At 48.3% G+C, this 15,632-nt stretch overlaps 7 protein-coding genes across 7 annotated transcripts; 1 reads left to right on the top strand and 6 right to left on the bottom strand.

Annotated features, from left to right (window-relative positions):
* Positions 1 to 142: 142 nt before the first annotated feature.
* Positions 143 to 2,533, bottom strand: ANOM_001242 (phosphoenolpyruvate synthase; the record flags this gene model as incomplete). Its single annotated transcript, XM_015546499.1, has 1 exon — positions 143 to 2,533. The coding sequence occupies one exon, from the start codon at positions 2,531 to 2,533 to the stop codon at positions 143 to 145; it is 2,391 nt and encodes a 796-aa protein (XP_015411381.1).
* A 732-nt stretch (positions 2,534 to 3,265) lies between these two features.
* Positions 3,266 to 5,415, bottom strand: ANOM_001241 (heat shock trehalose synthase; the record flags this gene model as incomplete). The annotated part of the gene is made up of 5 exons (XM_015546498.1): positions 3,266 to 3,930; positions 3,990 to 4,099; positions 4,149 to 4,616; positions 4,677 to 4,952; positions 5,009 to 5,415. Coding segments are annotated over 5 exons (1,902 nt in total), but the record flags the coding sequence as incomplete, so codon positions are not given.
* A 1,065-nt stretch (positions 5,416 to 6,480) lies between these two features.
* Positions 6,481 to 8,147, top strand: ANOM_001240 (oleate hydratase; the record flags this gene model as incomplete). The annotated part of the gene is made up of 2 exons (XM_015546497.1): positions 6,481 to 7,031; positions 7,082 to 8,147. The coding sequence occupies 2 exons, from the start codon at positions 6,481 to 6,483 to the stop codon at positions 8,145 to 8,147; spliced, it is 1,617 nt and encodes a 538-aa protein (XP_015411383.1).
* Positions 8,148 to 8,787: 640 nt separating this feature from the next.
* On the bottom strand, positions 8,788 to 9,480 carry ANOM_001239 (uncharacterized protein; the record flags this gene model as incomplete). Its single annotated transcript, XM_015546496.1, has 1 exon — positions 8,788 to 9,480. The coding sequence occupies one exon, from the start codon at positions 9,478 to 9,480 to the stop codon at positions 8,788 to 8,790; it is 693 nt and encodes a 230-aa protein (XP_015411368.1).
* Positions 9,481 to 10,959: 1,479 nt separating this feature from the next.
* Positions 10,960 to 11,491, bottom strand: ANOM_001238 (uncharacterized protein; the record flags this gene model as incomplete). Its single annotated transcript, XM_015546495.1, has 2 exons — positions 10,960 to 11,207; positions 11,272 to 11,491. 2 exons carry the CDS (start codon positions 11,489 to 11,491, stop codon positions 10,960 to 10,962), a joined length of 468 nt encoding a protein of 155 aa, XP_015411369.1.
* A 1,034-nt stretch (positions 11,492 to 12,525) lies between these two features.
* Positions 12,526 to 13,574, bottom strand: ANOM_001237 (NmrA-like family protein; the record flags this gene model as incomplete). The annotated part of the gene is made up of 3 exons (XM_015546494.1): positions 12,526 to 12,682; positions 12,740 to 12,902; positions 12,962 to 13,574. 3 exons carry the CDS (start codon positions 13,572 to 13,574, stop codon positions 12,526 to 12,528), a joined length of 933 nt encoding a protein of 310 aa, XP_015411374.1.
* An 803-nt stretch (positions 13,575 to 14,377) lies between these two features.
* On the bottom strand, positions 14,378 to 15,190 carry ANOM_001236 (uncharacterized protein; the record flags this gene model as incomplete). The annotated part of the gene is made up of 1 exon (XM_015546493.1): positions 14,378 to 15,190. One exon carries the CDS (start codon positions 15,188 to 15,190, stop codon positions 14,378 to 14,380), a length of 813 nt encoding a protein of 270 aa, XP_015411375.1.
* Positions 15,191 to 15,632: the final 442 nt, after the last annotated feature.

Here is a 15,632-nt window from a genome sequence, read left to right as displayed (position 1 = left end):
GATATCAGAACCAACGTGGTATGTTGATGCATCATTACCGGACTTGGAAGTAAAGGAAGAGAAAAAGGAAGAGCAAGACCTAAAGCACTTTTGTAGACTGGCCCCATTTTCGATACTTGGTAGGACGTTGTACCACTCCTGATCATGTATTTTCACCCGCAACGACATGTCTTTTCACTGCGAAGAAGCTATCCGGGCTGACAGAGATCGAGTCGATCTTGCACTGAACCAGGAACCGAGCAAACTCGGGGTGGTTACTGGGCGCTTGGCCACAAATGCCAATTTTGCAACCTTTTTGCTTTGCCACCTGGATAACCTGCTGCAGCATCCACTTGACTGCCTTGTCCTGCTCATCGAAAAGGTCTGCGAGCTCCCCAGAATCACGATCGACGCCGAGGGTGAGCTGCGTCAAATCATTGGAGCCGATAGAAAAGCCGTCGAAGTATTCCATAAAATCAGCTGCGAGAATAACATTGGACGGGATTTCACACATAACATAGACCTGCAGTCCATTCTCCCCCCTCCTGAGCCCGTTCTCTGCCATGGCGTCCAATACCTTCTTCGCTTCTCCTACTGTACGGCAAAATGGAATCATGACAATTGCATTCCTGAAGCCCATTCTCTCTCGCAGACGTTTAATTGCAAGACATTCTAACGCAAATCCCTCTTTGTAGTGGGCGGAGTAATATCGCGAGGCGCCACGGAAGCCTAACATTGGGTTTTCCTCGTCCGGCTCAAACTCACGGCCACCCACAAGACGGGCATATTCATTGGTCTTGAAATCGCTCATGCGGATAATAGCAGGCTTGGGATAGACCGCAGCACACAAGGATGCAAACCCGTGAGACAGTTTGTCGACAAAATATTCCGGCTTGTTGTCATACCCAGTCGTCAACCGGCGAATGTCCTCCTTGGCCTTCGCGTCCCTCAATTGATCAAAATGGACAAGCGCCATGGGATGTACCTGAATCGCATTGGTGACAACAAACTCCATACGCGCAAGTCCAATACCGTCAGCTGGGAGTCTCCACCAGCGGAAAGCTGCTGCTGGGTTCGCGAGATTGAGCATGATCTTTGTCCGAGTTTCCGGGAACTCAGTCAAATCCACAGACTCCGTCGTGATTTCCGAGCTCCCCTCGTACACAAAGCCGTTGTCGCCCTCTGCGCATGAGACGGTGACATCCTGTCCGGTGTGCAGGATGTATGTAGCATTACCCGCACCTACTATTGCTGGGAGGCCCAGTTCGCGGCTGATGATAGCCGCATGCGAGGTTCGTCCGCCATGGTCAGTGATGATGGCTACGGCTCGTTTCATGATGGGCACCCAGTCCGGGTCGGTGGTTTCGGTCACTAGTATGGAGCCATCAATGAATTTGTCGATGTCCCGTGCGGTTTCAATGAGACAGACACGGCCTGACACTGCTGCGTCACCAACAGAGAGGCCCGTGGTCAACAGACGTCCTTTTTTGCCAACTTTATACGTTTTGAAAATGGCAGCATGACTGCGCGAATGCACGGTTTCTGGCCGGGCTTGAACAATAAACAGCTCGCCCGTAATACCGTCTTTAGCCCATTCCATATCCATCGCGCAGCCATAATGCGTTTCAATCGTGCAGGCCCAACGCCCGAGCTGAAGAATTTCTCCGTCATTCAGCACGAATGATGCTTGCTCAGATTTCGAGGTGGGCAGATTTCTGGTGGGTGTCTCTGTACCGCCAAGGACCATTTTCATTCCCTTTTCACCACGCTTTTTCTCTATGATCGGGACCAGGCTCTGGTCAGCTAGCAGGGGTTTGAATACTTGATATTCGTCGGGATTTACGGTCCCTTGCACAACGTTCTCCCCAAGCCCCCATGCAGCATTGATGAGAATGACCTTGTCGAAACCAGTTTCGGTGTCGATAGAGAACATGACGCCGGAGCCACCGACATCAGATCGAACCATTCGCTGCACCCCTATGGAGAGGGCAACGCTCATGTGATCGAACCCTTTGGCCTGACGATAGCTAATAGCCCGGTCCGTGAAGAGCGACGCATAGCAGCGTCGACAGGCATGCAAGAGAGCCTCTTCGCCAGAGATATTCAAGTAGGATTCTTGTTGACCGGCGAAGCTTGCGTCTGGTAAGTCCTCTGCAGTCGCACTGGATCGGACCGCGACACTGAGGTCGTCAACCCCAGCCTTGGCACATAGTTGGCGATAGGCAGCCCTAATGGCGGCTTCTGCATCCGTAGGCCAGTTGCCATGAAGGAACAGAGCACGCACAGCATGGCCGGTTTCAGCAAGAGTTGTCTTTTTCAGTTGCCAGTTCTCAATTAATTTGGTTATTTTCTTCCGGATGTCATTGACGTCTAGATAGTGCCAATAGGTGCTCGATGTCGTCGCAAAGCCAGGTGGCACTGCAATGCCCTTTCCTCCCAGAGCAGTGATCATTTCACCGAGGGAGGAATTCTTGCCGCCAACCAGAGGTCCATCTTCGCGCTTTAGTTGCTCGAAGTTTCGAACAAATTTCGCATGAGCGCTCGCGTCATTCATCTTTATGACAGTTGTAAAGAATCACTATTGCGGTACCTGTCCTGCAGTTGGATCACCGTAGAAGTAATGCTCCGGTGTTCTAATCCTTGCTGTCACAAACCACTCAGGCGTGTAAAACCGCGGATTGTGCAATTGTATACATTCTCAAAATTCCAGGCATGCGAATAAACATCAGGAGATCTTCTGAAGTAAACTTTCCGTTTGGCAGTAAGACCCTGGTTCAAATGACTGTCTGTACATTTGGAGGGTGTATCATACGAAGTCAAGATGTGGCCACAGTTGACCAGACTACCATCCTGAAATCTTAAATTGAGAACCTTTCGGCCGAGTGATCATGCCACTGTACTCACAGGTTCTTTATTGCCTCATTTGCCCATGACATTTGTACCTAGAAAACGATAGGTTGTCCTTAACCAAAGGGTGGCGAAGCTGGAGCTGCTACTAGTTGAGGTACCATTCGCTGTCTACCTACAAAGGTACCAAATAGTCAGGCTCATGGGTAGTAAGAATATTCGTCTTTCCTAAAGCTAGATAGAAAGCAGAGTTATGATTACCATGATAACTCGGACTTTTCATCAATTGAAACAAACAGTGCTGAGAGCCACAGCTACTAGAGTTGAGGCTCCGATCCAGACAGCTAAGGCCATTCCCTATCGCATCATTAAAGCAGCATTGCGAAGTCAACCAAGGAGACACACAATATGAAGCGCCAGTCATCATTCATGGAACATTTCAAGTATACGGCCCTGCCTCCTGGCGTGCTAACTTATCTATATCTTCCCCATTTGGCTCAAAGGTACCCGGACGGGACACCTTCGAGGCTAGGAACATCCAAGCAGATGCATTGCCAACCGTAGTCAGGTTATCTGGCAGTCTTTGTGGGGCATCTGCAATGACTCGTGCGTAGAGTTCTTTATCGGTGAAAAGATGGAATAAATGTTGTGAGACAGTGTCGATGTCCCCACTATCAACTAGTAAAGCGTTTTGCATCTTGTCTAAGAACGAAAATAGCCTTGCTTCTCTGCTAGCGATTACAGGCTTCCTCTTTTGCAGAGCCCATAGAAGGACCTCTGGTATTCCATGGACGATGGAGAGTTGAACGAGAACACGAGCCTGCGTAAGGAGAGTATTCCACATCTGGTCTTGGGGGCCAACCTGCACAATACAAACTCGATGTGCAAGGTCCTCCATTTTGGTGTTGATATGTGCCAGCAAGTGGTCATATGTGAGCGAGTTTTCTGGGCTGTTAGATGGGCCATGGTGACAAATTAGCAGCTTAGGTGGGGGTGCATCCTGGTGCACTTCCATATATTTCTTGCAGAATGTGGCGTAGGCGTCGAGCAGATGAATAGTTCCGTCTCCTGGCCGTAACCGTGAGAGATGGAGAATATATTGCTCTATACCCGTCAGCTCATACCTCGGATAACGACGAAACTACGTGGAGATGTGCCCTTACCGTCTGGATACGATATGGTAGAGGATCCCAACACCCTGCATAAAGAGTGGAACTCCCGTCCGTAGAAGGTGATGTCCTCGGCCGCAATATTTTTATTCAGCCCGTCAAATCTATTTCAAGGTTAACAGTTAGCAGGTTCAGCGAAAGACGGCGTCTTACTGGTCCACTGTAACTGGTATATACCCGACACACCTATCCGGCATGATGGATGGTGTGAGTTCACGAGGCAGTTGGGAGACTAGAATGTCGACGTGCTTTAGCCTTGTTTTCACAAATTCCCACACTCTAGTCTGAGGGCTTGTCGAATCCTCCAGCAATCGCTGTTGCTGGACGTGCGATCTATTTTCAAAAATAACTGGTCTTTGCGGGTCACATTGCTTTGATAGCAGTGCCAATGTCAAGAGGGGGGCGCTATCAATTATAACCACGTCTGCGCCACCTTCTGAGCGAGGCCGTAGGGGCCCGTTTTCTGCTAACCAGTACCGTCTAGCATTTTCATAGGCGAACTCCAGGAGCCGTAGCTCGTCGTCCGTTCCAAGGTATTCTTCCGGTCCAGTTAAGCCTTCCATGATATACTCCATCTTCCTCACAATTCGAAGAATACTGGGCCGTGGCTTCGGGACATACCTGCAGCATTGGATGGTCAATATCGGTGAACAAGTGCATCAGTGATGTCAAGACACTCACCATTTGGTATCTACTCCAAGTTTGTGGGAGAATCGGACCAAAGCGTGTCTGGTATGCACATCAGGCTTTCCCTCACATGTCATACTGAAAAATGCTATCTTGATCTTCCTCTCTATCAGATCATTTGCAAATTTCTGGACAACATTCCATGTATCAGGATGCACGGTCTCCTGATAATCTCCTTTGTCCCCAACGTGTACACAAAAGCGCTTGTCAACCTCCACCATCCCGTCAGCACAAATATGATTGTGAAGGACATGCCCAATACCGAATGACCTATATAATGTTAGGCTTCAGGTCTTTCCAGCAACAGCTTTCCATTGTAACATTACCGTAAACATTTCCGCGCCATTGAATCCGCCTGTTCATCGAGCTCCTTTCTCTCCCAACCCAAAAACGTAGCGAGCTCGCCGGGCTCATCTTGCTGCCTAAAATGGTCCTTACATTCCAGCACCAAAGGGACGACATCAAGGTCCTTCCAGAGAAACGAGCATAGTGATGGCCATCTGTGGGCAAGAGTTTGTGGTAAGGCCATGGCTATTATCTTCTCTCCATTCTTGGTCGCATATCGTCGTAAATAGGATATGAATTCGCTCGTCGCGAAGGAAGGTACATGGGCTCCCTGAACTACCACATTATAGTCGAAGAAGTCCACCAGCTGTGTGGCATTGCGAATGGCAAGTACGACCTTGCTGTCCGAGCCCTGTCTTACCAGCTCCGATATTCCTGCATAAACAACCTACTCACTTTTCTTAGCTTTTGGTCAACAATGTTAGACGTATGTCGATCCAGGGCTTCCTTACATGGAAAGGAGGCCCGCACCAGGAATTATTTCGAGAAGAGCGTTCCCCAATGGGGATCCGCAAGTCGACTTTCGGGAATGAAAACATCTGATAAGTTCATCAACAACACCAGTGTTATGGCTCGACGTGAACGTATGGCAGTACGTTGAATGACCGCGCAGCGTATTTTATTTGGGATTTAGCAATTTGGGAGAAGTCTGTGTTCCCCTACAAGACAGGTATTTTGCATTACCCGCGCCCTCTGCCGACTGAAGTATCTCGCCACAGTTAGAAAAGAGATAGTTTTATTCCGTTGACAGGCGACGTGGCAAGTACAGATGAGGGTCATATAACCGACGAGACCGAGAGAAGTGGCGTGATATAGAATCTTGGCTCAATAATACGAAGCGAGGCGTTAGACACCAAAACGAACAACTTTTGGATTCGCTGCTGTATGAAGATATATGGGAAAGTAACTTTGTACCTATTACCTACCCCTGTCGCTCGGTCGGTGACAATTGCCCGCAAGCCGAACAAACGATAGTCGCCATAACGAATGATATAAAGGTCCACCTTATCCTTACATATTAACGCAACAGAACTCGCGGATTCCGTGTTTCGAACCTTTTGTGGAACTCAAATTTCTATCTGAAAGCCAATGTTATCAGTCGTATGATCGAACCATGTTATCCTGGACATCAGGCGCAGAAACATTAGGCTCCACTACGTCACGTTGAGGTATACGATATACGAGCCAGTCTCATGGATTATAGTAACATTATATGCCGGCGTAGGCCATCAACCCGCCCATGGCAGTCTTTCGACATTTGATCAGATCTAAGCCTGTGGAATTAAAGATCAACGTTCAAAGGAATGATAAGCTCCCCACCTATGGTGACCTCATAGGGTTTAACATCCACGTAAACCCTCTCTATAAAGATACCATTCCACGGAAACGAGGATCTACATGATCATCTGGTCGGTGTACAATTAGATCGCGTTCATGTATAAATGTCATCTCAATGGATATCAAGTCAAGCACATTCAAGCGAGATGCACAGAACGTCCAGGCATGGCTAGTCGGCAACGGGCTGGCTTCCCTAGCCGCGGCTGTTTACCTGACGAGGGAATGCAACGTTCCTGGTCGAAATATCCATATCCTCGATCTTCATCCAGGCTTTGAAGGAGAAATGGCTACCCTGGGGGATGCAGAGAATGGGTACTTCTTGCCATACCAGTGCCTCCCACATGTCTATGGTACTTGCATCGAGGGCCTCTTGTCCTTAGTGCCTAGTATCCTGGATTCCGACAAGTCTCTGCTGGGCGACATTCAAGAATTTGGTAGACAGCACCAGTCACACCCAAAGGCGCCCACGACACCTGGCACAATTAGATTAAAAGCACCAGATTCAAGAGGGGTGTACACGGAAGGGTTCCAGCTCGGACTGAAACATCGCCTGGAGTTAATCAAGGTCATCCTAGAGAGTGAAAAAACACTAGCGTCGAAAAAAATCAATGAAGCCTTCGATAAGTCATTCTTTGAAACAGGTTTCTGGTTGCACTGGTCTAGGATGTAAATCTTTCACATAGTCCTTGTTTTCGGAAAAGCTGATCGGTGAATAGATTTGCGTTCCAGCCATGGCATAGTGTGATTGAGTTTCGAAGACATCTTCGTAAATACTTGGAGGATATCCGGTCCCTTCATGATCTCAGTGCAACCATCCACACGAGATATAACTTATTCGACTCGATCGTCATCCCGATTATTGGCTATCTAAGACATGAACATGTTGACTTTCGTTTCGATGTCGAGGTAACGGATATCAGGTTCTATCCTGAGAGTGACCCAGCAACAGTCTCTGAGATACGATTGGTAAAGGATGGAGAGGAATGTCTAATTTCGCTTGACCCAGAGGATATTTGCTTAGTTGACCTAGGTTTCTCACGCTCCGGTGCAGTTTATGGTACGAATGTGGCTGCCCCGCCATTCTTGTCCTCTAACTGGGAGGATCTCTTATTGCGTGAGTGGAGATTATGGCAAGGGCTTTCTCGCAAGTCTTCAAAATTTGGAAATCCAGTCAACTTTCTTTCACGAGCCCTTGAATCTGGGATTGAGACCTTTACCACTACTATGCAGGGAACAGAATTCATGAAGCTATATGACAATCTCGCCCTCGAGCCTGCAGGACGCACTGACACGCTATTCCTGGCAGAGAGTAGTTGGCTGATCACTATCAACGTTCCACATCAACCGGTGTTTCCGTCCCAGCATGCTGACAGACATATTGTTTGTGGGTACGGGCTGAGCCCTGCGAGTGAAGGTAATTTCGTGAAGAAACCCATGTTTGCTTGCTCTGGTATGGAGATCTTCACCGAGGTTCTTTCTCACCTAGGCTTTCCATTGCAGCCCATACTCGCTAAATCAACTACGATCCCTTGTGGAATGCCGCTGGGAACCGCCCCCTTTCTGACACGCAGTAGCCAAGACCGACCACATGTGGTACCTCATGGAACCACCAATTTTGCGTGTCTTGGTCAATTTGCAGAGCTTCCTGATGAAACGACGTTGAGCACTGAGTACAGTGTGAGAACTGCTCAGCAAGCGGTCTATACGCTATTCAACCTTCCAAAGTCACCACCAAGGGTAAAGAAAAATATTCTCTTGGAGGTCTTTGATATTCTTGTATAACCGGCGTGGGTGACAGTGCACCGACCCGCACTTAAGTTTTATATTTCTGCCGATTTCTGTGTCGTTCCATGACCGGCATGTTTATCTGGGCTTCATAAAACACGAACATCTGTGCCTGGGGTTTGCGAAGTGTTAGTAGTGACGAGGCAGCTCAATCAAGTTTTCCTGCCTTTCCGGAGTCTTCGTGCCTGATAAGCGAATACTTAGTTCTCTTGATGGAATCTGAATGTAACCAAGCAACATATGCAAGTTGCTTGTCTTTCAGAGACCTGTTAGATCTCATCAATCTCTTCTACCAGGCAAGAATCATTGGGCATATACCCATGCCTTCATCTTGTTCGGCAGATGGAGTCTATCACGTCAAAGTTATACCCTACTGTGTCTACCTTGTAGTATCGATTGGCTATTCAATTTGTTGGCGCACATTCTCAACCACAAACCTGGATCCCTTCCACTGAGTATATTTCTGTCATCTTTCAACAATCTGTGATCCTTCCCTGCTATTGGGTTGAGGCAAGTAGAACAAAAAAAAAAGAATACATAACGAGACAAACTAAGCGCACGCCACGTAGAATACAATCATCAGAAAGAAAAAACATGAAAAGACCGGCATGATCACTGGAATTACGGAGATAAAGCCTCACATAATCTGCATTGATGTTTCCGCCAAAGCGACATATTCCAGCCTCTTTGTCTCAATCACACTGATTGAAAAATTCTCACCATACTGGCCCACAGCATGCACAACTACATTCTCGCCATATCCACAGTCTGTTTCAGCAGGCGACGCCTCGTCGTATGCTTCATAACTTTCCTTAGTCACGGCATCATCCTCGGACAGTAATACCTTCTCTGCATATATTCTCGCCTCCTGGTAACTGATAAACGCACTCAAAACATTGAGATCTCGCACTGTGCTGACTTCCTTCTCTCCGTTATATGTAAAGGTGGTCTGTATAACGTAGTAGAGAGTCACAGGGATTCGACCATCCTCATAATCCGTCATTAATCCCATATTATTTGGAGTCGTATCAATGCGGACCCGGAATGTGGTACCATCGGAGGCAACTGCGAATACAATAAGACCCTGTCGTTCTGGGAGATTCTGCTCTTCGAATATATCTTTGTTGGTCTCATATTGTGTGAAGAACTCCCTTTCGTACCCGGCGTCAAAGAGACAACTGTGGGCAGCTGCTTTGGCTGCTCGCAGTGATACGTAGGTACCAGGGATGCGGACCTTTTCGATAATGTTGTTTGGGTCCTTACTGATATGAGTGGTCGATAAGACCAGATGATAGAGATCACTAGAAACGGGGTTGTGGGCAGATGCCATACTGCTGACTGTGTAATGATAGTAGTAGAGAGGTACTGTACTGAAGCCAGCCGACTGCAAAGGCGGTTCCAGATATGTATGATATATTATTTGCTCTATGCAGTTCTTCCAATGAGTGTTGCATGAGATCCTGGCTGGATCGGATGACCGAAATAATTCGAGGCGCCGAATTTACAACTACTTAGGTCTAGGCTCGCTATCTGTCATATGACGTTCGAACCTTTTATCCTCCCAAATCTAAAGCCCTCTTGAGAAATGCCAGGGATATCTCCTGATATTGTTGTGACCGAATGGAGCTAGTAATTGCTTATTCTACACGACTACGTTCTGAGACACGTTGTTGAAACCCTCCCGGCATTCCTCCTTCCGCTAGTCCAGACTATGGCGCCTCGCTATTCAATAGGGGTATTCGCGTATGTTCTGAATAGCTTCATTATTATTTTGAAATCGAATTTTCTAACTAATTTGTCGTGTTTTTACCGGCTGCTTTTGCCAAACCTCGTACGAACCCTGAGCTGCAGAAGACCCCTACTGCTTCGGGTTTTGAATACCCTCATATTTGCCTCTTTAGGAAGTCGACGCTGGTTCGGATACGAGATTCTGGCTTCATTCAGAGAGGCCCTTCCAAAAGCCTGTACCAAGGGGTGACAAGCCTAAACGTGACTGTCGACTGACAGCAAGCGTGGACGCTTTCAAAGACAGAGAAGTGGATCAACCTACTACTCATCTTGGAGCCCCTTAAAGATTCAGTGCCAGCGTATGCGACATGTTACATGTCCAATGCAGCACCTTCACCTTCTCCCTATGATAACAGTTGGTCCTGGAGCTGCTCTCCTCCATTGGGGCGGGAGTCTGGGATACAGGCACCGCCCATAGAATCCGAGACGTGGGCGATATCCCCTGTTTTGGGATGGAGGCGGCTAGCCTGCTCACTGAGTTTTCTTGCATTGTTATTGGCAGTATTTTAGATCATGCTGACTCTCACAAAAATAACATCTGGCAGTATTATGCTGCTGCTGCTGCTGCTGCTGCTGCTGCCGCCGCCGCGGCATACGCGAAGGAGCTTCGTATCTATGTTGATCCTGAAGAACTTGTCGCCATACCTGCTAGGGACTTGGCCAGGGTCTATCCGTCAGTCACTGATGGACATGAAAAGCGGACGAAGTAGCATACAACTGGTGCCGGGAATCGTAGTCGCGTTGTAGGAAATGGAAATAATACAACCAGGTCGCGGTCCACGTCTAGCTCTCCCATATTTGGATTCGAAATACTATTTAGTATTATGGGAGAGGCTATTGGAGTCCTTTTATATACTGGTTCTACTATATACCAATTGGTGTTATCTTTCATGGTGGCTTCAAAACAAATGTAGAATAAGACACAATATAGTTTGAAACGAGTGTATCTAGTTAAATTTTGTCTATAGACCCAATATTCCTCCGCAGCCTGCCTAGAATCAAAGATCAACGGACAGCGAACTTAGATGGCGACCTTTGTGAGGCTGATCTGAATGCAGTCGCTGGAAAAGGTGACACCGGAGCGGCTGGCATAAAGCATGTAGGTAGGGGGACCAGCGGCGAACAGGGATTCGTGAGGGCAGGCGAAGAACTGGCCCTGGGCCCATTCAAGGACATTGTTGCTGCCCGTAGTGAACCCCTGGGTCAAGCCACCAGCAGCTACACCGTCGGTGCTCTTGAGGTCGACGTGGCCATCAGTACCAACGTAAACTAAGCTCAATAGTTAGTGGGGTCTGGTATCACGAAGGTGATAGGTGTCAAACAGCAGACTTACCAACGTCGCCATTCTGGATGCCCAGTGTGCCATCGCCACCGACGAAGTTGATGCCGTGATCACCTTTGGGAGCCACGATGAAGGCGTCGCCTTGGCTGATGAGGGCGCGGTCCTTGAGCTCGTTGGTGCGGGATTGAGAACCGCTGATAACCAGCTGGAACGGAGCTGCGGCAGCGAGCACGCTTGAGACGAGGGCAGACAGAACGAATGCGGACTTCATTTTGGCTGAAGGTTGTCGAGTTGGATGGGGAGTTGGGAGAGTGATTGAATGTTGCTGATGCTGTCTGATGATGATGCGAATTTTCAAGGAGACAGCACCTCATCGCCTTTATATATGCGTGACCTGTGAGCAACCTCTCACCCTGACGGTCCCCATAACACTTGTTATTACACATCCAGCTCCAGCTGAAGAACTACTGACCAGTATCAAGGTGCCGGTTATCCGCTTCGCTCCTGGTACTTCTCGAACTAAGCATTATATCAATCTATCAAGGTTCTCACCATGTCTCAGTCCTTATTGGGAAGCAATTATTGCGAAGCTATAGAATCAAAGCTTCCTAATACCCACTATTTATTAACCATCAAGGTTCTCACCATATCTCAATCTATATCTATATGATTTCTTGAGATTTAGCAATCTTTTAGTCAACTACTAAGCTCAATCGCGTCGTAGAGGTCTTGTTGGTTGTCATGTTTTGAAATGTACACGCTCCAGCGAAGATAGACAATTACAATACCCTTGTAGAAAAGGAAAGATTCCCTTTTTACCAGCCCAAGAAGCCTACGAACTAAATGCGATAGATCCTGGTCTAGTGAAAGTGTGTAATTACCCATGTAAGCATACGTAGTGTAAGATTAGTGCCCCCTCGTAAGACTGAGGCGCTGCGGGCTACCCTATAGTATCAACTTGAATCGTGGCTCCAGACCGTCCGACCTGGGATAATATTGCAACGCCAGTGAGAGCTTACTTGTTTTTAAGCACAACAAGGGGAACTGCACAGCCAATCAAGACAACAATTGAGGCTGCAATTGAGGGCTTGGGATTCTTCCAGGTGGTGCTTTAGAAGGCATTACCTCCAGAAAGCTCATTCAGTGGCCAGTTGAATTCCAAGTAGGTTAGTCATAGTATGAGCAAGCCATATTATCTTCTATCAAGTTATGGGAGATATATACACTATGATGCCAGTATTCCTCATCGAATTTTATTCAGATAGCAATAACAGTACATCAATATACGCGAGGAACTACAAACTCTCACGCATTGAGCGCAAAATAAGAACTGGACAGCTGCTCCAAAGGCCACTGCTTCATGTAATCCTCCCAACTGACAGGCTTGACCTGGGGATACCTGTCATTATCGAGCTCCGGCCCAACAAATGTTTGCCCGTTGATCCAGTAATAGTAAAAGAACCTGCCTCCCGTCAGCACCATGAGCATCACAGATTATCTAGGGTAGGTGATAACATACAACGACATATAGCCATAGATATCAGCAGGGTTCTGGGCTTGCTTCTCATGCATAAACTTGTAGAGGTCATCGAGGGAACCCAGCCTCTCAAGATTCGCCTTCACGCCGTAGACCATCTCGTAGGACTGGGCGATTTCGCGGATGGTGGCGCGGCCGCCGAGGACTACAGTATCGTTATTTTAGTAAATATGGTAAAAAATCACCACTGAGACAGAAACATACAGCGGATAACACCAGTTGCCTTGGGATCCCTAGCCACCGCAGTGGTGAACTCAGCCGCATTATCGTAGGTTGTTCCCTCCATGATTTCATCGCCCCCGCCCCAGAAGCGGAAGGCGTTGGTCTTGGGATCCAGGATATTGAAAAAGGGACTCAGAACCGGCTCCATGAACCCTCCGATTAGTATATGGACGCCCGTGACCTTTTGCTTTGTGGCCAGGTAGGCGTGAACGTGGATCATGGGGTCCTTGGGGAACAGCTCTCCTAGTTTCAGCTTGGTGTAGTCGAGGGCCCAGTCACTCGCGATGTAGCGTGGAACGCCCAGCTCCTCGCAGGCATCGATGAGAATCTTCTGTCCGTCGATCATGAGCTGGTTTTCGCCGAGGTAGCAGCAGATCAGCACATCACAACCCTGAGCGAAGGTACGGATGGCCTCTTTGTCGAAGGCATCGCCCTTGAACAAGGTCACTTGCTCCGAGGAAGAGATGGGCTCCGGGACCTTGCTGGGATCGCGACAGTATCCGCGGATAGTGACATCGGAATGTTGGAGCAGGTGGGAGACCACGCGGCGGGCGAACTTGCCGGTGATGCCAGCGATACCGACGGTGAGGGCCATTTTGTCAGTAGAGATGAGTGAAGGATGGGTGAAATATAAAGATAGTACATTATCAATGACAGGGCCATAGGGATGATTTTAAATACTTTCAGCGCGTTGTATTATCTCGTCGATTGGAGGCAAATGGTGATCGATCATTATTCATTCGGGCTCTATTTTGATGCCGAGCTTAGTACTCTGTATTCCAACACCCCGAAGTATTACCAATCAATATATTCTAAGATACTATTGAGTATTCAGTAAACTATGCATTTTTATCGAAGAAAGCAACTCAAGTTATCATTAACCTTATACAAGATTTACTACAAGATAGGTGCTGTGTAAGCACTTTCTATTAAGAATACATGTATGGCTACAGGTTTTCTATCCACTCCGCGATTTCCACGCCTAAGATAACCAAGTGACCATCTTAAAAATATAACATTCTGTCATACGATACACAATGTACTGTCTTTTACTTCCGTTGACTTGCCCAATCGGTTAACAGCGAGTGAGCATGGTCAGAACAGGTTACTCTCTTTCGATATAAACATATTGATTCTCTGACCTATAGATCAAAAAACTGTAAGCTATTATATAACCCAACTATAGCACAGACCCTATCCTAACTTGACGCATTACATTACCCCACACACTGGGACATAAATTAGATGATTACAGAACGTGGGTGATACATGAATTGTGGTCATCACAAGTCTCAATCTCTTTACCAATCCAAGTTGCGAAGTATATCTTGGGTGGATTGTCTTGTTCGGTCTCTGTATATTTGTCGATATACTTGGTATTTGCTTCGACTCCGAAGCTTAGAAGTACTTCCTGCTTCTGGCCGTCGATGTGCTGGTCGAGGATGCAGTGGAGGATGTCTCCGTAGCGGTGCCCGTAGCGGTGCTGGAGGGGGAAGCAGAGCTAGAACTGCCACCGCTAGTGCTCGTGGAGTTCAGGGTTGCGACCAAGGGCCCGATATTGACCTTCTGGCCGCAGGGGCCGGAGGGCGCAGTCACGCAATTGCTGAGCAAGGTACCCAGCAGGCCGGTCTGGTTGCTGGTCTGGTTGCTGGCCTTGAGGATCTGGTCGGGGGTGTAGGCGGGAACCAAAGAGGTGCTGTTCGAGGGGAAGAAGGTGGAGTTCTGCTCAGAGCCGAGGTAGGCGGCTTGGGCACTGTGCTGGGCAGCCAGACGGGCCAGGAGGAAGGAGACCTCAGGAGACTGGGTGTAGGCGGCTAGGCCGATGAGGCCGCCGGCGACGGTCTGCTCAACCTGCAGGGCGTTCTTGAGGAAGCTATCGGCATCCCTGGCTTGCGGGATGGTCAAGTTGCAACGAGGAGTGGTGAAGTTGGAGAGGCCGCTGGCAACCTGCTGCACCGCACGGATGCCCAGACGGTTCTCTCGTGTGATGCCCTTGAAATTAGCGTCATAGTTGGCGGTGGACGCGTTGGTGGCATTATTCAGGAAAGTCTGGTTGAGAGATTGAGACGACCAGAAGCGTTCGGTCAGATGCTGGAGAGCCCAGGCGAACTGAAGAGTCTGGACATCACCGGACTTGGGCGAGCAGTCGGAGCTCTGGGCGGCGACAGCTCCGGCCAGAAGGAGGCTGCTCAAGGCAGAGAAGATACGCATGATTATGTGATTAGTATATTCAGTCGAGCGGTCTTATTGATACGGATTTGTTGCACGGGGACGCAGTGGGTGTATGTATAATCCGGTAAGCTAAGCAAGCCAGTACAAAATGAATAAATTTCAAGAAATAGAGGGATGTCAACAGATACCCTCAGCCACTCTTATACATTCATACAGCCGACGTAGATCTAGAATCACTGACCTATCAATGTAACCATATGATGAAATGGCCGATTTCAGGCTGGCCCAAGCTCCACCCTCAAGAGGCGCAGAACTTTATCGCCATCCTTTGCATCACGACATCCAGACAATTGCTGTTGGAAGCCTGTTCCAGCGTCGATAGCCAATGCCCAGGAGAAATTGACTTTGCACAGTGAAGTCTTTTTACTAGACGAGACGGCACGGTTCATGGTTCGGCGGCCGGGACTGACGCGGCGTCGCC

Source organism: Aspergillus nomiae, assembly GCF_001204775.2.
Source record: "Aspergillus nomiae NRRL 13137 chromosome Unknown contig00013, whole genome shotgun sequence".
Lineage (NCBI taxonomy): Eukaryota > Fungi > Ascomycota > Eurotiomycetes > Eurotiales > Aspergillaceae > Aspergillus > Aspergillus nomiae.
Note: the sequence above shows the minus strand (reverse complement) of the source record. Positions and strands in the feature narration are given on the sequence as shown.